The 26336-nt window shown below is 42.9% G+C and overlaps 1 protein-coding gene across 1 annotated transcript in view; it reads right to left on the minus strand.

Annotated features, from left to right (window-relative positions):
- Positions 1 to 21889, minus strand: part of LOC311149253 (uncharacterized protein) — a 34756-nt gene extending 12867 nt beyond the window's left edge. Inside the window, exon 1 of the mRNA XM_084186357.1 lies at positions 21399 to 21889. Within this exon, the coding sequence (XP_084042483.1) occupies positions 21399 to 21631 (233 nt within the window). The 5' untranslated portion in view covers positions 21632 to 21889. The remainder of the gene's footprint in view (positions 1 to 21398) is intronic.
- Between the last annotated feature and the right edge of the window lie 4447 nt (positions 21890 to 26336).

Here is a 26336-nt window from a genome sequence, read left to right on the forward strand (position 1 = left end):
TAGGCTATTTTATTGATTAGGCTGCCGTGCGCCTCCGCCGGCCAAATCCAGGCCGTAACCAAATGCCTTACCGCTAAGACCAGCTTTTGGTTGGTCTTAAATAATGTATCTCCACCAGCGCTGCCTGAAATTGGCACTTTGGCGCACCTTTTTTTTAGGACACACCTCAGATATTGCCACCCCTTCCACCTCAGCACAAGTGAGCTCATATAAGACCGGTAAATTACCGCTATTTCTATGCTTGCCTTTTATTACGTTTCATGTTTTGCATCTTTTACTTTTGCTTTTGTACACCGGATTCAAACAGCTGAAAATGCAATATTTTTGGTTATAGAAAATATATTTCACAGCGGTTTAGATTGTACAATGATTTTCTACGCTATACTTGGTTGTTTTGTCGCATAAACTGAAATTAGGTGAACTATTAGAATTTTGAGCAACCGCAGAGCGATTTTAGAATTTTAGCAACCAGGAAATGGCAGAGCGATGTCTGCATAGTGCACCTTTAAGATAACAGGTAACATATAGTATGATGGAAGCATTAGTCAATGAGGTGGTCAAGTGACTGTAACAAGCTGATTAATGGGAGAGAGACAAGATATAAACAGGTGATTGGATTCGGACGACTGATGGAATGACTCAGCGTTTGTGTGTGTTTGTGTGCGTGTGTGCACCTACATGCGTGGGGGACATCTCTGTAAATTAAGCGTGAATAATGCATCAGGAAGTGAAGAGGAAAATAAACCCCTCTACACAATGTACTCCAGTTTCACACAGCATTCAATATGGAGCATCATAACACATCAGGAGGAGAATGGAGGGGTTGGCAGAGAGGAGGACAGCCCAGGAATGTGATGGGTTGAGATTGGGGCAGATGAGATGAAGGAAACGAGGAGGAAAAATAAGGAAAGAAACCTAATTAGGGTAGTCGTGAGTGGGAACATCGTGTACACCAAACCCCGTTATCTGATGAGGTGTCTGATACTGTAGATAGTCTGATAGACTACACACAAACACATACACATACACAGCCACATTGTCCATTAGCTTCATTTGAATCATTACTCTTCCTAACCAGGTCGATATCAGCTTTCTATAATCTCCTCCACTTGGCAGCCAGCTGTGAACCAAGTGATCATGATGATGTAGTAGAGCCGTCCCATACAAAATACATGACTGTCAGAGACACTAGCTCACCGCTTCATTCTGTAGTCAATGACAACTTCAATCGAGGGCAGGCTTAACTGAAGGAACAACAGAGACAAGATGCAAGTGTTAACATTTATTAAAATATTTTGGGGAATGGCCTCTTCTCCGAGGGGTGATCCTCAGAGCCAGATGCTGTGATGCAGGTAGGCCTATGTGGGGCAGCTGGCATCGAAGCCCCCCCCCCCCCCCCTGCTGGGAGAAAGAGGTTCCGATGACGGGCCTTCAGTTGGTGGCGGTGGGGAGGTGGAGGGTCGGCGGTGAACCTTTTGCTGTAAGACGCAAGTGAGAGAACAAGAGTAAGCCGCCATTTAACACTAGAAATGCCGTGTTTTGAGGGACCCCACTTCGAGCCAATGACGTGTCTTTTGGACGTCAGCATTCTAACACTCTAAATACATTTCATATATGTTATCTGAAAAATTATCATTTAGTTGCATTTATGAATGTCTTAGGTAACATTAGGATCCCCCCCAAAGAAATTCTAAGAACATAATGCCATTTTCATTGGTTTATGTTACTGTAGGCTAGATGTAAAAATGAAAAACCATTAAAATGTTCATCCATGTATAAGGGAAGAGTCTAGCTACATTTTCAGATATTATACGTTTCTAATTTAGTCAGAAAGTTGTTTTCATTGCAAGTTAAAGCGTACTGTTAGCTAGCTAGCTAACGTTAGCTGGCTGGCTCACTAGCTAACATTACATGTATGATCTGTGTAGTAATATTATCTGAGAAAGCTATTTGCATTGCTAGTTATAGCCTAATGTTAGCTAGCTAACTAACATTGGACCTAGTTGGTTAGCTTTAGCTAGCTATGACAATCGGTTTGTATTGCTAGTACTCTATGGATTGGGATTATGGTTCATTGTTTAGCTAGCTAGCTACATGTCTAAACAAAAGACTCCACTTCGCCAGATGATTACATGACCCATCAAGTTTGCCAGGTGTGTCTGGCGGTGATTACGGCCATCTATTGTATAATAATGCTAAAATGTTGTATCTGGAATTTGTCTTTCGGTATCAGTAGACCACGCCTGACTCTCCTCCACCAGTCATACAAGGAGAATGGTCTAATGCCTCCCAGCAAAAAGAGAACTGGCCCAAGCAAGAACCGGTTACACCTGAAGCATGAGGACTTGCAGTGAGGTGTGAACTTCATCAACAACTATGCAGAGGATAATGCAATAGTATTACCAGGACGCCACCCAGGACACAAACACTTTGGTGGAAAGCTGCTGCCATCTCATGTGACAAAAGCAGTGGTGTGGCGTCTCTAGAAGGAATCGATGACAACACTTGGTATGTAAAGCATAAACAACACATCTTTTGATTATTTCATTTACCTCCAACATGATTGGCACTACTGTTATTGTATGTTTCTGTTTATTTTTCAGGTACATGTTGTCGGGCTGTCTTCCTTCAGGAATCTGTGGACCACCTGCCACAGATCAAGCAGTACCAGGCACTTCATGTGAATATAATTTTCATTGCATTGTGTGAGGTTATTCTTATTATCTAAACTTGGGAGGTCAATGAATGTAATGCAAGGTTGTAATCGCTTCTCTATTTTCCTGTTTAACAGCTTTGATGCTCTGGAGCCTGGTGTTGTTGTCGCAAGGAGCGTTCGGACTCAGTCGGGACCAGGTTTCAGCTGCTGCGCAACGCTGACGTCCTTCCTCCCATAGATGGTCTGCCTGTACAAGCCCCACCTGGACTGGACACAACTAGACAAACTTATCTTTTTGAGAAGATCAGGGAGTTTTGTGACGAAGAGGCCATGGACATCACATGCCCTGCACCAAAGTCAAGGGCAGGACAGAAACAGGCTCCCTAAATATAGATTCCATGGTTCATGGGTGGTGTGGACAGACCAGTTCATCACTGGGGGCGAGTTCCCAGTCATCCAGACTATCTGCAGTGCCTCTATGCACATTCACATGACTCTTTCCTAACACACACGCCATACGTTGCTGCTTCTATTTATTTAACCTGCTGCTCAGTCACTTTACCCCTTATTGTATGCATATAACTACATCATCTATCACCAGTATCACTGATATCGTTATTGGTATTGTTCTTGTACATGTTGTATATTATTTTGTTCTTTCTCTACTGGCATTGCCAGGTTTTTAAATATTTTTTTATATTGACACTTTCTATTTTTGATATTGCTACTATGCAAATCTACGTTTACACCTTCTGTATTCTGTGCATGTGACAAATAAACCTAGATTTTATTTGATATAGTGTGTGTTTACCAGAGACGGTAATGTGAAGAACAACATGACCTGCACCGAAGTCAGATTAGGATATAGGCCAAGGACTAGATGAAGTGTATTTTTACATGGAGTTTTTCCTTATTGTAGTCTACTACTTTTACCACTTTTAGTCTTGACATATTTGGTTGTTTACTACACTACTCACTCTGTTTAGCACATGGCCTCACATGTGAATCATTAAAGAGATGGGTGGGGCTAAGGCTTAAGAGGGTGTGAACGATGCTGAATGGGTGTAGACAAAGAAGAGCTCTCCAGTAGGTGTCCCAAAACATTCAAGGGTTACAAGTTTATCAACTTTCAAAGCAGAATTACTTTCCCATTGTTCCTCAACTGCAGTTGATGATATACCATTTTCTAGCTCTGAGTCTCTACTTTTATCCAATGTAAAAAACACAATTTCAAATGTTGCTACATAAGACCGAATTGAGGCGGTGAGTCAAATTTACACGAGCCATGACATGGGAAATGTATGTGTTTTCATGTGCTGGACCAACAATCACATCACAAGAGAACAACTGTGTTACTATGTCTGGTGTTAGCTCTACATCTGGTTGAATGCGTGGTAGGCCCGTCTGTCTGTCAATGGCAAACCACTTTACAAATACACATGATGAGCGAAAACCTTATCATGTTGTTCAAATTCAACCCTGGTCAGATCTGTATTCTCGCTTTGATCAATGGCATGTGAGTACCTGGTACCATCAGGACCTACATGTATGTCATCTCTCATGGCAGCCTGCTAACAAGTTTCTCATATCATCAAAGTCAGTTGGCCAGACCATGATCTTAAGTGTAATTTCTATCCTTTCTTTCTTTCATCCTTTTCTCTCCAACCTTGACACACTGTCAAAGAGGTCTTTCATTTCTCTTTCATTTCTTCTCTTCATTCTCTTTCTCTTTAGCCTTTATGTGCCAGTATTGATGACAAAGACAGTTTAGCATGTTCGTTTTCTGCTTTGTAGTCTAATTAATGTCGTCAGTCCTGTGATGGTGGAGGGAGCTAATACCATCAGGGACATCATGCTAATGGATGACCTTCAAATGCCAACCTGTGTCTGGGGCTGGTCTGGACTGGCCACATGTATAAATGTATGATACCCATTTAAAAAACGTTCAGTTTTACCGGTCTGGAAACGTATGGCTTCGTTCCCACAACCAATGTGAAACCAAAAACATACGTTCCTACAACTTCCAAGGAACCAAATGTTAGCACAGACTGGTTAAGGGTAGAGACAGACTAGTTATGTTAAGGAACACACACACACAAACAGACCCCTCAAGGTTAAGCAATGGTAATATTCTCCAACACTGTCCTGTGCTTGCTAATAGTAAACGGACAAGATGGACTAACAAGCATGATATGGTAGTAAAGTGAGTCCTTGCTCTGATAAGACAATAATTTTGACCTGTGTCCTACCCTATCTACCCAATGTACACCGCCCTCGGAATGTATCTGTGCCACTAGGAATAAATACCCTATTAAATAAATATAAGGCTCTAGGAAGCTACAGGTTGTCGTGTGGAGACGGAGACAGCATGTTGAGGCAGCTTTATTTTCATGCTGTTCCTCTTCATACTGAGAGCCAAAGTGGAGACGGGGAACTGAAGAGAGAGCATACTGAATAGACTCAGCGAGGGATTGGAATGGCGATTCAGGTTTGTGAAACTGGAAGAAAATGATAGGGGTATGTTTTATGAAATTGTGTGTAGTTTAGTGTTAGTGGCAGGGAGGTGTCACCTTTGTGAAGGCCTATCTGGTACATGTATGTGTCTGCGAGACTCGCACTCGCATGTGTGTGTCTCCCTCCTTCCCCTGATGCCCGTCTCTCTGTCTCTGTGTTGTGGTGTGTGTGCCAGGCTGTTTGTGCCAACGCAGCTGTGGATAAACACCAGCCACTGCTCTGATCACGGGTGACCAGCTGATCCTAACCAGCTTCCACACGGTGCCCCCTCTAACCCGACAAACCATGCTCATGTGCGCACACACAAACACACACACGCATGCACTCACACACAACCACCAGCCAACCGTCCTGCAATAAACTTTTTTTAAAGAACCATATGCAAACACAATCCTCATCTGACGCCACCCTGCCATGTCATGGCCATGTTAGGCACATCGTCATCATCAGACTGTGGCCACAGGGCATCCATCTGTCACAGCACGACTCTTCACCATGTTGCTCTGTTACAGTACACAATGATACTCTCTGAGTTCTTTGGCTGTAGTGAGGTGCAAGTGTGTCGGACCAGGGGTTCCCAAACCTTTTTGCCTCAGGGACACCTTTTGTGATAGCAAATTCATCAGGGACCCCCATAAAATACCAGAACAAGTTCTCCTACTTCAGAGTGCGATAAAAATAGCATACAAACAGTTTTACTATGACTTCTGCGGTGCAAGGCCGGACATATCAAGTCTCGGGCCCTAGGAAATAACATTTTAAAAAGCCACCCCACACACACACTGGAAATCCCCCAAAAACGTTTAGGACGGCACCCAAACACACATTGAACCACTCAGGCTGCCGCTCTGAAAATGGCTCCTGTTTTATTAATAATCAGAGAGCCAGGAGAGAGGACCCCCTCCACTGACTGCAGAATACAAACACTCTGTCTGCTTCCCAGAATGCATTGTGTGGGCGGGCGCCGCCTCATGGGGCTGCTGTCAGGATGAACAGCGTCTTCAGATGAGTCAAACAGACAGGAGAGGGGGTTACATACACACACACACATATCGGTAAACTTGACTAACTGGTGGAATGTGTGGGAGAGTTGCTGATAATGATGATGATGATGATGGTGGTGATGAAGAAGAATGATGATTATGATAAGGTTCAAGGATCAAGACTGTTAAAATCAAATCAATGTTTATTGGTCACATACACAGATTTCCAGATGTTACCGCAGGTGCAGTGAAATGCTTGTTATCTACAAAGAACATTGATTCAGACTTCCATTAGAGGACTAGCTTCTTGTAAATTTGCCAATCCCTCTTTGGAACACCTCAGCAACAGCCAAGGCAGGCTTTTTAGATCTTCCATCAAGGGCAGGTAGCAAAAACCCATTTGTATCACTGACATCCCGCTGTGTGCTTTGGAGCTGGGTTAGTCATCCTGTGACAACAGGTGTGTTTGTTTGCTTACTTCTCCAGGAATAGAACACAGACTTCACTTCACTCAGGTTGTTTACCAGCTCTGTCTGTATTTTATTTCAACCTGGCTGTTATAGCTTGTCACTCAGGTTGTCCAATTCTGGTCGCTCTGAGATCGTTGAATAATGTAATCAACACAACACTTCCGTCTGCAGTGACACTGTGCTCCAAACCTCAGAGAAAGAGAGGGAGAGGATGTCACAGCAATTTCCTTTCAGTCTCCGTCTGCAGACAGACATCTATTTGTGGTACAATGATTGCAGCCTCTCTCTCTCTCCCTCTCTCCCTGTCTCATCGCAGCTACACTCGTATGAAAGAAAAGGTGCTATCTAGAACCTTAAAGGTTTATTCGGTTGTCCTCATAAGAGAACCATTTGAAGATCCCCTTTTGGTTGCAGGCAGAACCCTTTTGGTTCCAGGTAGAAGCCTTTTGGGTTCCATATAGAACCCTTTCTACAGAGGGTTCTACATGAAACCCAAAAGGGTTCTACCTGGAACCAAAAAAGGGTTCTACCTGGAACCAAAAATGGTTCTCCTATCAGGACAGGCTCACCGTGCACACAAGCACAGCCACTCACATGCACACGTACACTCACCATATGTAATACACACACACTTATCTATAATAAGTTAATGACACAATTGCATTTCCTCCATGAAAATGTCATATACAGTGGGGAGAACAAGTATTTGATACACTGCCGATTTTGCAGGTTTTCCTACTTACAAAGCATGTAGAGGTCTGTAATTGTTACCATAGGTACACTTCAACTGTGAGAGACAGAATCACATTGTATGATTTTTAAGTAATTAATTTGCATTTTATTGCATGACATAAGTATTTGATCACCTACCAACCAGTAAGAATTCCGGCTCTCACAGACCTGTTAGTTTTTCTTTAAGAAGCCCTCCTGTTCTCCACTCATTACCTGTATTAACTGCAACTGTTTGAACTCGTTACCTGTATAAAAGACACACGTCCACACACTCAATCAAACAGACTCCAACCTCTCCACAATGGCCAAGACCAGAGAGCAGTGTAAGGACATCAGGGATTAAATTGTAGACCTGCACAACGCTGGGATGGGCTACAGGACAATAGGCAAGCAGCTTGGTGAGAAGGCAACAACTGTTGGCGCAATTATTAGAAAATGGAAGAAGTTCAAGATGACGGTCTATCACCCTCGGTCTGGGGCTTCATGCAAGATCTCACCTCGTGGGGCATCAATGATCAAGAGGAAGGTGAGGGATCAGCCCAGAATTACACGGCAGGACCTGGTCAATGACCTGAAGAGAGCTGGGACGAAAGTCTCAAAGAAAACCATTAGTAACACACTACGCCGTCATGGATTAAAATCCTGCAGTGCACGCAAGGACCCCCTGCTCAAGCCAGCGCATGTCCAGGCCCGTCTGAAGTTTGCCAATGACCATCTGGATGATCCAGAGGAGGAATGGGAGAAGGTCATGTGGTCTGATGAGACAAAAATAGAGCTTTTTGGTCTAAACGCCACTCGCCGTGTTTGGAGGAAGAAGAAGGATGAGTACAACCCCAAGAACACCATCCCAACAGTGAAGCATGGAGGTGGAAACATCATTCTTTGGGGATGCTTTTCTGCAAAGGGGACAGGACGACTGCACCGTATTGAGGGGAGGATGGATGGGGCCATGTATCACGAGATCTTGGCCAACAACCTCCTTCCCTCAGTAAGAGCATTGAAGATGGGTCGTGGCTGGGTCTTCCAGCAAGACAACGACCCGAAACACACAGCCAGGGCAACTAAGGAGTGGCTCCGTAAGAAGCATCTCAAGGTCCTGGAATGGCCTAGCCAGTCTACAGACCTGAACCCAATAGAACATCTTTGGAGGGAGCTGAAAGTCCGTATTGCCCAGCGACAGCCCCGAAACCTGAAGGATCTGGAGAAGGTCTGTATGGAGGAGTGGGCCAAAATCCCTGCTGTAGTGTGTGCAAACCTGGTCAAGAACTACATGAAACGTATGATCTCTGTAATTGCAAACAAAGGTTTCTGTACCAAATATTAAGTTCTGCTTTTCTGATGTATCAAATACTTATGTCATGCAATAAAATGCAAATTAATTACTTAAAAATCATACAATGTGATTTTCTGGATTTTTGTTTTAGATTCCGCCTCTCACAGTTGAAGTGTACCTATGATAAAAAATTACAGACCTCTACATGCTTTGTAAGTAGGAAAACCTGCAAAATCGGCAGTGTATCAAATACTTGTTCTCCCCACTGTATATGGCCCATTGAATCAGATAAAAGCCAACTGTCCCTATATTCCCATTTGTATTACCCCCTCTCCTCATCTCTCTCTCTCTCCATATCTTTCTCTTATCCCCCCCCTGTTTTGCTCCCTCTTCCTCCCCCCTCCCTCTCTCTTCCCCTCCATTTCTTGCTCTTATCACCATTTTCTCTCTCCCTACTCCCTGTCTCCATGTCCCTTATGCTAATGTGACATTTGTAATGTCCATTATAGTGTAGTTACATTTGGCCTTGGCTGCACTAGTCATTAAATATGGTAAAAAATAGCTCAATGACCTTTATCAGGTGCACACACACACACATACACAGGGAGGGAGAGAGAGAGATGGACTGCAGTGTAATGTACAGTAATGAAGACAAATGTATTCTTGTATAACCTGCTTCTAAGAAGCCAAGAGCTGTAGGTCATGCAGGGATGTCCTAGTAACCACCTATGCCACAGCAAATTGGCCAGTGTTGATTTTTCAGTGTAACATTTCTAGTGTTGATTCAGGAGTTAAATTCACACTGTAAGAGTGAAACTAACACTCAGTTGTATAAAATAATTCCCAGTGTTGGTGTTAATAACCAGAGTTTTTGTTTTACACTGTGGAGAGTAAAACAGTCCCAACTAAACCACACACATTATTATAATATTTCCCAGCATGCTCTAATGCGGGTATATTTTTTGTTTTTGCATGTACATTTACAGTATGGATTAATTAATTTTATGCTACACAAAGATAAATAACATAAATTTTTCTAAACTAATCCAAGCAGTTAGATGTATTGCACCTGTTACTGAAATGGTTGTTGCGGTTTAAATGGTTTAGGTAGTGTTTCTTATGAAGTTTCCTAACACTGAAATTCATTCTGAATGCAGGTTGCAGGTGAATATAAATTCCAACTGTTGGATATCCAATAGGAATTACACATCACTTTGAAAGCCAGCATAATGTGACTTGCAGGCCTGATGTGGCTTGTAAACCAGGAGTTTAATAACACCACTATGTAAAACTAGGCCAATACTTAAGGCCTTATGATATATGTAATATTTTTTAAAGTTAAATTTTAATGATAACATTCTCTCATGAACTCACTTGGTGAAAGCAACAGGCCTTTAAAAAGGAAATAATTCAATAACCATGTCGCTGTCACTAACAAATACAGTCATGGGTGTTAACTCTACAATTTACTCAAAAAGAAAAGGCACCCTGGGAAATATGCAAATTCGGCTTTACACCATACAGTGTTAAAACAACACCTAACAATGATTTACTGTAAAACTACAGGTGTTCATTTCTTACACTGTGAAAGTGTAACAGAGTCATCACTAAGCAAAGGGAGTCCAGTTTACTGTAAATCAAGTGCTATGTTTTACACTGTAGGTGTTGTGTATTACTCTACAGTAGAGCTATGCCAACACCACAATCAAGTTCATTTGAACACTTTAAGAGTATGGGGAACACTGCAACAGAGTTAAATCTTAAACAATTTCAAAATGTTATTTTAACACCAGTACAGTGGGACTCATATATTCACTGACAATAGTGTACATTTGACATTTTCAGAGTTAAATGTACACCATTGATTTTGCTGTTCAGTGCAGTCCTAACCAGTAACCATATATATTTTCTATCCCTATATAAATTGTTGCGTTTAAATGGGATATTTCATCATATCATTTAAAAAGGTGATTTGTGTGCAACAACAGTCCCATTCATAAGGGATGGGGCTCGTATAAATCCTCATGAAACGGCATACTATTATTGATGTGGACACAGGGCAGTGTAAACGACACATCAATCTCTTTTCATCTCTCCTTCTCAATCACTTCCTCTCCAACTCCCTCTTTCGGCCCCTCAATCCCTCATGTTCTCCTCCCTCCCTCTCTCTTCGTTTGACTAATGACTTCCACTGCTAATTAATGTTTATTTTTCCACGATGCCTGCCTCAAACACTCTTTGTATGAGGAAAGTCAATGAGCACGAATGCAGCCACACATAGACGCACAACCATACGCACATAGACACACACCACAGTCTAGCAGCATTCTACCGAGGCTAACTTCACGTTCCATCCAGCAGAAAAAACAGCACTAAGACCCCAGTGAGTGTCACTCATTATGTCTGCTTATTATTACCAGTTTGTGAAGCCCCTGCCTGCCAATACATTATTAAACCACACCTATTTTAATACACCAATTCAATTCTCTACACTACCGGTCAAAAGTTTTAGAACACCTACTCGTTCAAGGGTTTTTCTACATTGTAGAATAATAGTGAAGACATCAAAACTATGAAATAACACATATAGAATCATGTAGTAACCAAAAAAGTGTTGAACAAATCAAAAATATATTTTATATTTGAGATTCTTCAAATAGCCACCCTTTGCCTTGATGACAGCTTTGCACACGCTTGGCATTCTCTCAACCAGCTTCATGAGGCAGTCACCTGGAATGCATTTCAATTAACAGGTGTGCCTTCTTAAAAGTTAATTTGTGGAATGTATTTCCTTCATGTGAAAAGGTAGGGGGTGGGGGGGGGGGGGGGGGGGGGGTATACAGAAGATAGCCCTATTTGGTAAAGGACCAAGTCCATATTATGGCAAGAACAGCTCAAATAAGCAAAGAGAAACGGCAGTCCATCATCACTTTAAGACATGAAGGTCAGTCAATATGGAACATTTCAAGAACTTTGAAAGTTTCCTCAAGTGCAGTCGCAAAAACCATCAAGCGCCATGATGAATATGGCTCTCATGAGGACTGCCACAGGAATGGAAGATCCATAGTTTCCTCTGCTGCAGAGGATACGAACATTAGAGTTACCAGCCTCAGAAATTGCAGCCCAAATAAATGCTTCACAGAGTTCAAGTAACAGACACATCTCAACATCAACTGTTCAGAGGAGACTGTGTGAATCAGCCGTTCATGGTCGAATTGCTGCAAAGAAACAACTACTAAAGGACACCAATAAGAAGAAGAGACTTGCTTGGGCCAAGAAACACGGGCAATAGACATTAGACCGGTGGAAATGTGTCCTTTGGTCTGGAGTCCAAATTGGAGATTTTTGGTTCCAACCGCCGTGTCTTTGTGAGACGCAGTGTGGGTGAACGTATGATCTGCGCATGTGTATTTCCCACTGCAAAGCATGGAGGAGGAGGTGTTATGGTGTGGGGGTGCTTTGCTGGTGACACTGTCTGTGATTTATTTAGAATTCAAGGCACACTTAACCAGCATGGCTACCACAGCATTCTGCAGCAATACTCCATCCCATCTGGTTTGGGCTTAATGGGACTATAATTTGTTATTCAACAGGACAATGACCCAACACACCTCCAGGCTGTGTAAGGGCTATTTTACCAAGAAGGAGAGTGATGGAGTGCTGCATCAGATGTCCTGGCCTCCACAATCCCCCGACCTCAACCATATTGAGATGTGTTTGAGAGGATTGTCCAGAATATTTTGGTGTCATTCGCCGGTGAAGACAGTTGTAACTGGATCCATGTTGGATCTAATATCCCTAGCGAATTGATGTTGATCATCTGTTGTTGTCTGTTTGATTTACAGTATGGTCTCGTTAGATTTAACAGAGAAAGCATCAAGGCAATGAGTTCATGTTTTCATATGTTTTTGTGCCTCTAATTGGACACCGAGTCTACCGTGCGCAATTCATAATTATTCTGGATATAATGACATTAAATAGCCTAGTGGGCTCATTCACAATATGATCTGTTAATGAAACAACAAATACATTTTGGTCTCCATGTTACACCTGCAATTTTAAACATTGCAAGGGGCTTGAAATAGCCTACTTGAACTTGAATTTGGAGCTCAGACCTACTGGAATAGGTCTAGCTTAAAAATATGATATTTCCTCAATATGGTGCTTGAAAAGTCCTTGTAATTATTGTAGCCAATTTACACGTTCTCCTGCTCCCTTATAATTATCCATGATTTCATTTTTTATCCGTGGTCTCTTTCGTTTGTTTCCCGCTGCTTCAATTGAAGGGTGTTGCGCGGTAAAACCACGTGCGGTTATTATGAGGACTACAACATCTAATGCTGGCTTCAACTTGGCTTTCCATACACATCCTTCCATTATAAAAGTAACCAGGTTTTTGGTCACTTTCTCGTTATAAAAACAGCGATGGTGAGATTCAACTGGTGAGATTAATGCTACCGCTATTCATGGCTTTATTAAATGAGTATGTGCCTGCGTCGGCCACATAGGTTACAGAAAAATCGCCATGCATTCATCCAATTGATTTAGTAAGGAAAGTCCACATTATTCTCACATATTTTAGAATGTAATAATAATTTGAATATCATTGAATTGGCTAGGCCAATTTTTATTTCTTTATTCTTAGTGGTAATGGCCTCCATTTTGACATGGGGGTGTTCCTAATGTTTTGTACACTCAGTGTGTATTGATAATTAAAGGTTGTATTGAGAGGATTCAGTCCCTGAGCTGAAATACTTCAACAGCACTGAACTGTGAGGAGAGAAATTCCAGTTCTGAGCAGCCCTGACAAAGTCATTTCCTTACCAATGTGAAAAATCTTGCTTGGTATTGGCTTACCTGACACACTCACACACACACACACACACACACACACACACACACACACACACACACACACACACACACACACACACTGGTGTCTGCCCCCGAGCTTCCCTGGGACAGGAACAATGCTCCCAGATCCCCAGACCCCCCTTGCGTCACTTCTCCTCTCCTCCCAACCGGAATATTCTGCTTTCCAGTCTGGTAGGTTAGCTTGGCTCAGGGAGCAGAAACAGAGAGCTGGAGCGTGGTGGACTGAGCCGAACCGAGTGAGACACCAAGAAGAGGACAAGGGGGAGCAGGAGAGAAATGAGAAGTGACACGCCAGAGTCTGGGGTAAACAAACCAGTAAAGATACATCTCCCTGGGGGGGCTGCAGACAGAGGGGAGACAGAGCATCTTGTTAAGAGGAGACACACACAGAGGAGATTAGCTGGAGAAAGAGAAAAGTGGGAGGCTCCTTCTTATTCATAGACAGACCCAAAAACATAGAGAGAGGACATTATGGGCGATAATAAACAGGGACATTGGTTTGTGAGACTGGAGGCAGGAGGGGTGGATGGGGATAAGAGAAAAGCTTGAAACCCCAACAGACACACATGCATGCTGGCGCGCACACACACAAACACACACACACACACACACACTCAGTTCACATCATCTCATCTTCACCCGACACCTTGGCACCACAACCGCTCCTGGTCCTGACCATACATGGTCAAGACAACCACAGCAGTGGTACAGTAGGTGAGTGACCCAATGTCCAAGAGCATCTCAGAGAGACAGACAGTCATTACATATTTGTTCCTTTGGAGAGGCCCTGCCTCAGAGACTGAGAGGTGCACAAGACCCCATATGTCCCCTGTACCCCTTTGTCCATCATATGACCCCTATGTCCTCTTCGCCCCTCTGTGCCCTTATGCCCCCTACACCCCCTCTTACCCCAACACTCCAAAGGAACTCATATCCCTCAAAAGAGGCCCCAAAGCGAACCGAACTGAGACCATATCGAGATGTGGCCTGAGTTAGGTTCGCATGAAATCCTCGGGAGTGTTCCCTTTTTAGTAGGGCAATGTGAACACAAAACTCCCCAGGTTCGCTTGTCATTATTCCCACACCACACTCTAGACTACTGCAACACCATTTCTCCTGCCATAACCCCTCACATTGGTGCCACAAAAGAGAAAAGATGATGATATGCAGGTTTGCAGAAAAAACTTGTGCTGTTTTTGGATATTGATTAGCGGTTGTCAAGGATGCACAGAAAGTTTTTAATTGAGATTATTTATTTGCAATATGTGATCTATAGGCAAAGAGAGCTTCATAAACGGTTTATTCGCTTGTGGGGTTTGAGTAGTGTGAGAAGACAACAATATATACTGAACAAAAATATAAACGCAACATGCAACAATTTCAAAGATTTTACTGAGTTACAGTTCATATAAGGAAATCAGTCAATTGAAACAAATGTATTAGGCCCTAATCTATGGATTTCACGACTGGGAATACAGATATGCATCTGTTGGTCACAGATACCTTTAAACCAGTCAGTATCTGGTGTGACACCATTTGCCTCATGCAGCGCGACACATCTCCTTCGCATAGAGTTGATCAGGCTGTTGATTGTGGCCTGTGGAATGTTGTCCCACTCCTCTTCAATGGCTGTGCGAAGTTGCTGGATATTGGCGGGAACTGGAACATGCTGTCGTACACGTCGATCCAGAGCATCCCAAACATGCTCAATGGGTGACATGTCTCGGTGAGTATGCAGTGGAAGAACTGGGACATTTTCAGCTTCCAGGAATTGTGTACAGATCCTTGCGACATGGAGCCGTGCATTATCATGCTGAAACATGAAGTGATGGCGGCGGATGAATGGCACGACAATGGGCCTCAGGATCTCATCACGGTATGTCTGTGCATTCAGATTGCCATCGATAAAATGCAATTGTGTTCGTTGTCCATACCTTATGCCTGCCCATACCATAATCCCACCGCCACCAAGTGGCACTCTGTTCGCACTGTTGACATCAGCAAACCGCTCACCATATACGCTGTCTGCCATCTGCCCGGTACAATTGAAACCCGGGATTCATCCATGAAGAGCACACTTCTCCAGCATGCCAGTGACCATCGAAAGTGAGCTTTTTCCCACTGAAGTCAGTTACGACGCCGAATTGCAGTCAGGTCAAGACCCTGGTGAGGATGATGAGCACACAGGACGTGGTCCTCTGTAGCTCAGCTGGTAGAGCACGGCGCTTGTAACGCCAAGGTAGTGGGTTCGATCCCCGGGACCACCCATACACAAAAAAAATGTATGCACGCATGACTGTAAGTCGCTTTGGATAAAAGCGTCTGCTAAATGGCATATTATTATTTATTTATTTAGCACACAGATGAGCTTCCCTGAGACGGTTTCTGACAGTTTGTGCAGAAATTATTTGGTTGTCCAAACCCACAGTTTCATTAGCTGTCCGGGTGGCTGGTCTCAGATGATCCCGCAGGTGAAGAAGCCAGATGTGGAGGTCCTGGGCTGGCGTGGTTACATGTGGTCTGCGGTTGTGAGGCCGGTTGGATGTACTCTCTAAAACGACGTTGGAGGCGGCTTATAGAAGACAAATTAACATTCAATTATTTGGCAACAGCTCTGGTGGACATTCCTGCAGTCAGTGTGCGAATTGCACGCTCCCTCAAAACTTGAGACATCTGTGGCATTGTGTTGTGTGACAAAACTGCACATTTTAGAGTGGACTTTTATTGTCCCCAGCACAAGGTGCACCTGTGTAATGACCATGCTGTTTAATCAGCTTCTTGATATGCCACACCTGTCAGGTGGATGGATTATTTTGGCAAAGGAGAAATGCTCACTAACAGGGATGTAAACAAATGTGTGCACCAAATCTTTTATTTCAGCTCATGAAACATGGGACCAACACTTTACATGTTGCGTTTATATTTTTGTTCAGTATATTTGGTGAAAATCACAACATAGGGTACTAAATCAATTCTAGCTCTTAAAGGGGCAGTAGCCTACATTTGGTGTAACATTTTCAATTACAGCATTATTTAATCTGCAGTTATTCTTCTGCTATTTATTCTGTTACTGTTATTTACATCTTAATAATATCTTCTGATTACAATTATTATGACTAATCTTTTAACTAAATGCAATCTATTTGCTTCCAAAATGTAAGTAGATATCTGTCTGATAACGTGTTCTGATGGAATGGCTTGTCCTGCACCCAGAGTGCATTGAGTGAATGTTGGAAAAAGATGTAGGTTCCTTTCTAAACATAGCAATGTGAATGCAAAGAGTACTCGGACCACAAAATAGGTGAAGTTAACTGGTAAAGAGTTGAGTCCTCATTCAAAGGCAAGGGCGGTGTAAATACAAAGATAATTAAGTTATTTTGCTTTTTTTCCCCCCCAGAGTTCCCTTTAAAGAGGACTGTATGTGAAAACACCCACCCAGGCACAAGTAGTTTTCAGATAATGAGGCGTCTCTCTTTCTGCCTTTCTCTGTCTCTCTGCAGCCTTCAGGGCTCTGTAACACAACCCTCGCCAGAGTAATGTTAGAGTAGAGTACTCAGTCAACACAACACAGTGAGAGCAGCGGTGGGCAACACACCACCACAACAACACCACAACACCACCTGCCATTTCCCATAACAACAACACTCTGTTAGAGATTAAGTCTGCCTTCCAAATTGAACCATATTCCCTATATAGTGCATTACTTTTGACCAGGGCCCATAGGGCTGTATAGGCAATAGGGTTCCATTTTGGACGCAGCTATCCATTATAACAATGTGGTTGTGAAAATGGCTAGAGACAAAGTACAGAGGAAGGAAACAACACAATACCAGGTTATGGTGGCATGGATTTTGTAGAAGGGATATTAGTTGTGACATTTAAACTGAGACATAGCCAGGGACTGTGTGCTGACCCTTATACCTCTAATGTGCAGTGTCTCTACTTGATGTTGCAGAATGTCTACTGGCATTTTAGAATGTCTCTAGGAGTGTCTCTCATCCTATCTCTGTAAGTGGTGTAATGCATTCTATGTACGGGTGCTATAATGCTTTTTTCCCTCTCTCTCTCTCTCTCTCTCTCTCTCTCTCTCTCTCTCTCTCTCTCTCTCTCTCTCTCTCTCTCTCTCTCTCTCTCTCTCTCTCTCTCTCTCTCTAATGCAGTCTCTCTCTAATGCAGTCTCTCTCAGTGGGGGAACCTAGGTACCTCAGCTGCACATTTAACATGAACATAGCAGCTTGTTAGAGTGCAGGGGGGAGAGGTGGGGAGGCACTGTGCTCCTGGTTGACATGTAATGGCCGCAGAACCCCACAGAGCCACTCTGACCCAAACACAGCTGCCTTTGTCTGAATGGAGGAAGAATGGTCAGAGAATGCAACTGAGTTCACCGGTCGGCTCCCCAGAGGTGTCTCATACGTCAATAGACAGCATCTCTCTTTGTCTGAAATATAGCCATGTCATCACTACAACACAATACGAAAGAGTATTGAATATCCACATCCAGTTTCAATGACTGAAAGGCTTTGTTAATTCCACAACAGCAAATCTGATACAGACCCAATCCTGCTGGATCCTATTCAAACCACCCTAGGCCAATCGGTAGAATCTATCCGAATGACGCAAGGTACCATGGTTTCCAGAGCGATATGAGAGAGATTAGGTGACTCCCAGTGTCTGTTTCAGCGTGTGACTGTCCACGTGAAAAAATACTACAGTTTACTATAGAATACTACAGTACTTACTATAGAATACTATACTACACACTGTAGTATCCCTCGATCATATGCAGTACTTACTATATAATTGTGTAGTATTCTGTAGAATACTATAGTAAATACTACAGTATACTACAGACCGCAAAAACACTACAGTAAATACTACAGTAATGTCCGCAAAAGCACTAGTCTGCAAAAACACTACAGTAATTACTATAGTATATACTACAGTATTTAATTTACATATACCCTGTCCATTCCCCTCCTCATATCCCAATTTGTGCCACCCAGAGTGAGAAACCTCCATGCCAAGTATAGAGCTTATATTGTGTTCCCTACAGGTTATAGAAAAGAGCAGAAGCGCTGAACTATCTGTTCAGACCTCAATCCTACCTACAGGTTATGGAACATATGCTCTTTGTGTTTTGTCCAGTAGGTTTCCTCAAGGAGAAAGTGAAATACAAAATTCTATAGCATGTTCTACACATGATCGAGGGATAGCCCCCACTGCTATGTCAAAGATAATAAAACAAAAACACTACAGTAAATACTACAGTAATGTCCACAAAAACACTACAGTAAATACTATAGTATATACCATTTTTTTACTATAGTATGTATACTATAGTAAACTGTAAATACTACAGTATAATACAGTCATGTCCGCAACACTACAGTAACTTTAGTCCGCAAAAAACACTACAGTGAATATTATAGTACCTGTACCATAGTATACTATAGTATTTTTCATGTCGGTGTATAGCTGAGCACTGACCCCTTTGAGGCATTAGAACAGGCATAGTCATTTTGTGTCACAGAGCCTTAATTGGCGGCTCGTGGTAATATTACATTTTTACATGTGAGACTACCAAATACAGCACAATCTGAAATAGTTTCCGAGCAGTCAAATTTCACAAACATAAACTGCACTATTTCGCTCGTCCAATAGGTGGCAGTATAAGATAGATACTGAGCCTTGCATCAACGTGTTGCTTCTCTCTCAAAGAGGATAGCTACGGAGGCAGGAGGTGCAGGGCTAAGCGAAGCAGCAGTGTATCCCACTCGAATGCACATGTTTTGGGCCGCATCAAAGTGAGTGTTTATCACGATCTTTGGCCAAATCGAACTACCTCGCAATGAACATTTAAAATGGACCGATTTGTAGTAGTCAAGCACAAGCAAAAAACGCAACAGAAATGAGCAACCTGAGGAGGGTGATGGTGAGGAAGCAAGTAGACCTGCACACACAAATGATGAGGGACAAGCTAGCAAAAAGAGAAAGACATGGCTGCAGTTGAATGTGAGGTTATTGAACTGCAGGCAAATGACACCCTGAAAGCTGAGCTGAGAACAGGTGTTTCCCACTTCTGGCACATTTTTATTTATTTAACTAGGCAAGTCAGTTAAGAACAAATTCTTATTTACAATGACGGCCTACACCGGCCAAACCCGGACGACGCTGGGCCAATTGTGCGCCACCCTATGGGACTCCCAATCACGGCCGGTTGTGATACAGCCTGGAATCGAACCAGGGGGTCTGTAGTGACGCCTCAAGCACTGCGATGCAGTGCCTTAGACCACTGCGCCACTCGGGAGCCCACATGGTCCCTGACACAGAGTACACAGCTCTGAAGCAGTGTGTGCAAAAGGTAATGTCCTTTTTTTATGACTTGTGAGTCAACATTTTCAACAATTATCCTTTTGAAATGAAAACACAGGAACAGGCTGACCAATGCATATCTGGACTGCCATGTCAATGTACAAGTATTGCATAACGAGAGTCAAGGAACAGCAGACACACTTCCACTCATCAAACTATTAAGTATGTTGCTCTTAGATAGGGGTGTTTATAACACATTATCATTTTTTTAAATGAGGAGAGTCAAGGAGCAGCAGGAACACTTTCACTCATCAGACTACTAAGTATGCTCTTCAATTGGGGTGTTTATACGTCACTATATATTTTATGTGCTATATTTGGAGTTTATTTCTATTAAAACTATTGCAAAACAACTTCATTGAGGTATGTCATGTCAATTTGCAGTTAAAGCGGTAAGGTGGCGAGAATTAGTGACTACCACTGCATTAGACTATAAGGAGGATTTAAGATGACAGATTTAAAGGGGACTAAAACACATCCACTTCCACATCGCAGCCACCCAACTGGACTAAGACATCTGCATGAGCACAATATATTTCTGGGGCTTGAAATAGTGGACCTATTTTGGCTTGTGAACCATTGCAAATTACAGCTATTTGGGGTTCTTAAACATTTGATTTTCTATTAAATTGCCATCTAACAACACATGGCATCAGCAGGGGTCTTTCTTCACAGCTGTAGGTCAATGCAACAACAAACCCATCAAAGCCTGTCGCTGTGGGTCACAAATCCCCCCCTATATAGGTCCCTTTGGAGTCCTTATGCTTTCTCTACATAATATCTCACATGAAAGTATGTCACACACAGCTGCATAACCCAGCCATTCACAACACAATTCCATACACACACACACACAAACAGAGACATGCACGCATACACACATTTACACAGACACATACACAAGCTTGTGTCGATAGATCGCAGAGGAGAAGGGCAGAGGAGTGAGAGAGGGCTGTGTAGAGCCAGTGAGTGTATGCTTCCAATACCAGCTCCATATAGCCCAGAGCTCAAACAGGCATAACGTCCTTCACTCCTCCACCTGAAACATCCTGCTCTCTCACACGCACGCCCGCACACTCCACACGCACCACAGTAGAACCCAGATCCTTATCATGCAGTACGTGTGGAACAGAGCAAAGTGGAAGGAGATGTGACATTCACTATCAAGACATTCCTCAAACACACAGTCACCTTGCGTCCCTCTAGAAAAGCCACAGAACCCCTCTATCAATACATAACAGTAGTTCCATCTCAGAGCCTTATTAGTTAACCTTGTCTAAGCACAGTCTAGGATCCACCCTCTCTGGTTAAGATACCCCAGCCCCAACCTCTTCCCTCCCTCCGTGGCTCAGTTGGTAGAGCATGGCGTTTGCAACGCCAGGATTGTGAGCTTGTTTCCCACCCATACAAAAATGTATGCCTGCATGACTGTAAGTCGCTTTGGATAAAAGCGTCTGCTAAATTGCATATATTATTTATTATATGATTTATCCTTCCCCATCTCCCCTGTCAGTCCTCCTTACCAGGTGTGAGCGACGGTGAAGCGCCGACGATGGCGGATTCCTCCCTTGTTGACCATGAGCCTGCGGAAGAGGCGTGGGGAGCTGCGGGGGGACAGTTTGGGCGAGGTGGTGCCCCGCTTCCCCCCCTGGCCAGTGTTCAGCTTGGAGGGCTCCAGCTCCAGGTGCATGTGTTCTTTAAAGGTCCTGATGCATCCGGAATCAGCGTCCGGAGCACTCAGCTCGTTTGATGACATTCTGATGGACAGATGAGGAATACAGTGGAATCTTTCAGATGGACACCCGCTCAATTTGGATTTTCGTTCTTTCTTTATTTTGCTCTCTCCAGAGGCTATACCATGCACAGGCAGGCAGAGCTGATGGCAGGAGGGAAGCAAAGGGATTGAGGCTAATACACTAACACATACACACAAATGCTTGCTTTCACACAGTGTGTGTGGCTTTGCCTCCACTCTCTCTCTCTTTCTCTCTCTGTGCGCTCTCCTTCTTCTCAGCTTCAGGGATTAGCAACCAGAGTCCTCTCTCGGTCTCTCTTTCTCTTTCGAGTCTTCCTCAGACCTCAGAGGGCAACGATTGCAGTCTTCTCTTCTTCTCTTCTCTCCTCTTCAACAGGTGCTGGTAGAGTCTTAGTCACAGCAGGGTCAATCCTCCTTCCAAGGGAGAAGAAGAATACTGCTCCTGTGTTCTCTTCTTTCTTCCCCACCTCTCAGTCTCCCTCTCTTTCTCTCTCGCTCTCTCTCTCAGTCACTCTCTCTCTCTCTCCTGCTGTGTCTGCCTGTCGTTGTGTGTCTGTAAAGTGCACACCCCGGCAGCGCCCCCTCCCTCCACTCTCTCAGTCCATTCAGTGTAGAGAGAATCTCCCTAATGAAAAATTCACCAGCAGGCCTGCAAACTGCTCTGCTCTTTGCCCCTTATCAACGGCTACCCTCCTCAGGCAGACACTCCTAGAGAGGCAGACTCCCTCCTCTTCTCTCTGACAGCTACTGTTGTCCAGGGCTAGGTCCCCCTCAACAAACACGCACTAAGACGCTAGCTGAGCGATTGGGAGGCAGAGAGTCACATGCTCCACTGTTCATTCAGAATAAACATGAGGGGCTCAGTGCTAGCACGCAGCTTCCCCAGGCCATGCCCCCAAACCCCCCCTCCCCCACCCCGGGCTCTGATTGGCTGCTGGTTGTTTTGACGACAGGCAGGCAGGGACAGGGACAGGTTGCCATGTTTCTTGGTGATATGGCTGAATCTGAATTGTAATGATCAAATAATATTATATTTTGCCGAATGCAAATAGACACACATACATGAGCGCACGCACACATACACACACGCAGACACACACACACCTGTTCCAACAGAGTGCATAGTAACCCAATGAATTGCCAAACACTGCAAATACAGATAGGATTTCACAACTGACCTCAGCAGCCCCCCATATTAACAAATTGCCTAGCATAGTCTGCATAGTGACACATTGACAAAGTGCATGAAGGACACACACACACTACACTATGAGAGAGGGTTCCAACACAATCTATGTCAATCACAATCAGACAGCCATGTAATTACACCTCTTGTGCTGTGAAGGAGGAGGCTAGAACTCATCTAACCATGAGATTACCCCCCACAGAGACCACACAGAATACTGAAAAAGAAAGAGAAAGAGAGAAAGAAAGAAAGAGAGAGCAATAGAGAGAGCGCGAGAGAGAGAGAAAGAGAGAGAGAGAGAGGAAATAATATATTTTGGTAACACTTCATTTTAAGGGGACTTAATTAAAGTGTACAGTGCCTTCGGAAAGTATTCAGACCCCTTGACTTTTTCCACATATTGTTACGTTACAGCCTTATTCTAAAATGGATTTAATAAATAAAAATTCCTCTTCAATCTACACACAATACCCCATAATGACAAAGCGAAAACAGATTTGTAGAAATGTTTGCAAATGTATTAAAACTAAAAAACAGAAATACCTTATTTACATAAGTATTCAGACCCTTTGCTTGAGACTCGAAATTCAGCTCAGGTGAATCCTGTTTCCATTGATCATCCTTGAGATGTTTTTACAACTTGATTGGAGTCCACCTGTGGTAAATTCAATTGATTGGACTTGATTTGGAAAGTCACACACCTGTCTATATAAGGTCCCACAGTTGACAGTGCATGTCAGATCAAAAACCACGCCATGAAATCGAAGGAATTGTCCGTAGAGACAGGATTGTGTCAAGGCACAGATCTGGGGAAGGGTGCCAAAAACTGTCTGCAGCATTGAAGGTCACCAAAAACACAGTGGCCTCCATCATTCTTAAATGGAAAAAGATTGGAACCACCAAGACTCTTCCTAGAGCTGGCCGCCCGGACAAACTGAGCAATCAGGGGAGAAGGGCCTTGGTCTGGCGAGGTGACCAAAAACCCGATGGTCACTCTGACAGAGCTCCAGAGCTCGTCTGTGGAGATGGGATAACCTTCCAGAAGGACAACCATCTCTGCAGCACTCCACCAATCAGGCTTTTATGGTAGAGTGGCCAGACGGAAGCCACTCCTCAGTAAAAGGTACATGACAGCCCACTTGGGCTCTCAGACCTTGAGAAACAACATTCTCTGGTCTGATGAAACCAAGATTGAACTATTTGGCCTGAATGCCAAGCATCACGTCTGGAGGAAAACTGGCACCATCCCTACAGTGAAGCATGGTGGTGGCAGCAACATGCCTTATCTTTTTCAGCGGCAGGGACTGGGAGACTAGTCAGGATTGAGAGAAAGATGAACGGAGCAAAGTACAGAGAGATCCTTGATTAAAACCTGCTCCAGAGCACTCATGACCTCAGACTGGGGCAAAGGTTCACCTTCCAACAGGACAACGACCCTAAGCACACAGCCAAGACAATGCAGGAGTGGCTTGGGGACAATTCTCTGAATGTCCTTGAGTGGCCCAGCCAGAGCCCGGACTTGAACCCGTTCGAACATCTCTGGAGAGACCTGAAAATAGCTGTGCAGCAACGCTCCCCATCCAACCTGACAGAGCTTGAGAGGATCTGCAGAGAAGAATGGGAGAAACTCCCCAAATGCAGGTGTGCCAAGCTTGTAGCGTTATACCCAAGAAGACTTGAGGCTGTAATCGCTGCCAAAGGTGCTTCAACAAAGTACTGAGTAAAGGGTCTGAATACTTATGTAAATGTGATATTTCCGTTTGTTATTTTTTATAAATTTTCAGACATTTCTAAAAACCAGTTTTTGCTTTGTCATTATGGGGTATTGTGTGTAGATTGATGAGGAAAAACAAAATGTTATCAATTTTAGAATAAGGCTGTAACGTAACAAAATGTGGAGGAAGTGAAGGGGTCTGAAAACTTTCCGAATGCACTGTAAGTACATATGTAATTACACTGTAGAAAGTATTGTAGTTAATTGTATCAACGCATAGTTACACTGTAATAATATGCCATTTAGCAGACAACTATATCCAAAACGACTTACAGTCATGCGTGCATAATTTTTTTTTTGTGTAGGGGTGGTCCCGGGGTACCTTGGCGTTACACGCACCGTGCTCTACCAGCTGAGCTACAGAGCTACAGAGGTGTAACAACAAATGGTTGTTACCATGTTTGTTACAAATGTGCACGTTTCCACTAAATTCACCAATTTAGTGTTTTGTTTCTTCTCAGCTGCATCCGATTCAGTAATAACTGTCACAAGGTTGTAATCTCTCGTGGACAGATGCGCCAGGTGTCCAAGATTACAAAGGTTGGAGGCTCAATAGGCTCTAATTACCTCTTTAAAATCTTCACTCAATGTTGTTGCTAGCAGTTGCCCCTTAAAAGTGTATCATCTGAGTTAACTTGAGTTTACAAAAACAGACCTGATATAGCACATCCTCACTGACTGGGTCTATGATACGGGTGTCGTCCCAGATTATAATTTAACAAATGATTGATAATTAATGTGTATGTTGTCCATTATGACCAACCTGAAACCTCCTTGACATCCAAGTCGGAGGATAAACCCACTAGTACACCACTTTTTGCATAAGTACAATCTAATTACTAGATATTTCACAGGATTTAGCTAGTTAAAGTGAAGTGTATCTTGAGGGGTACTTACTTGTAATTATTGTGAACCTAGATAGTATGGTACCTACATATATAGTTACCTATGAGAAATTACCATACACTTACTTACTTACAAATGAAAACAAACAAAAGATGAGCGTCGACTTTAGCGAACGTTTTTGCAACGTAAAAATACCTTACATTTCTAACAAAATAATATGTTTTTTTAATGTTGGTTAATCATTTGATTAATTAGAATAAACAAAGATATAGGACTAATCAATAACATAAAATAATAATTTGAATAGTAGTGACTCAAATCTGCAACCTATAGTATGGTAGTAGCCTAGCTAATTCAGAGACAACTCGATTGTCTTTTTGTCCACTTTTTAACATTACAAGTAACAATGGAAACGACAACGTGTCTTATGTTCAAGTTATCGGATAAGGTCAAAAAGGTCGCGCACAGATCATTGTTAATCCCTAGTCAATATTGCCACCAAATGGCACCAAATCAACTGTCTGGATTTTAAAATTCAACACATTTTGTCCAATATCTCAAGATAGGGTGGTGATATTGTTATGACATTTCAGGGGTATGTAGAACACAGAAATTATTCAAATAAAAGTAACATGTATGAAACTAAAATGCTATATTATGCAAATTAGGTACGTCATATGCAAATTAGGCAGTACGGAAACATACATACAGTAATTTAAGCATAATAATTTCAGGTAGGGTGGTCATATTATTAACAAATGTTCATTCTTTATGCAAAACTCAGAATTTTTTAAAATAATAATAATTTTAAAAAAAATACAACTTTTTATATTACTTTATGCAATTAGATATTCGTTTTTAGAAAAAAAAATTGAGAACGTTAAGCCAATTCATTTAAA

Source organism: Coregonus lavaretus, assembly GCF_964263955.1.
Source record: "Coregonus lavaretus genome assembly, chromosome: 21".
NCBI lineage: Eukaryota > Metazoa > Chordata > Actinopteri > Salmoniformes > Salmonidae > Coregonus > Coregonus lavaretus.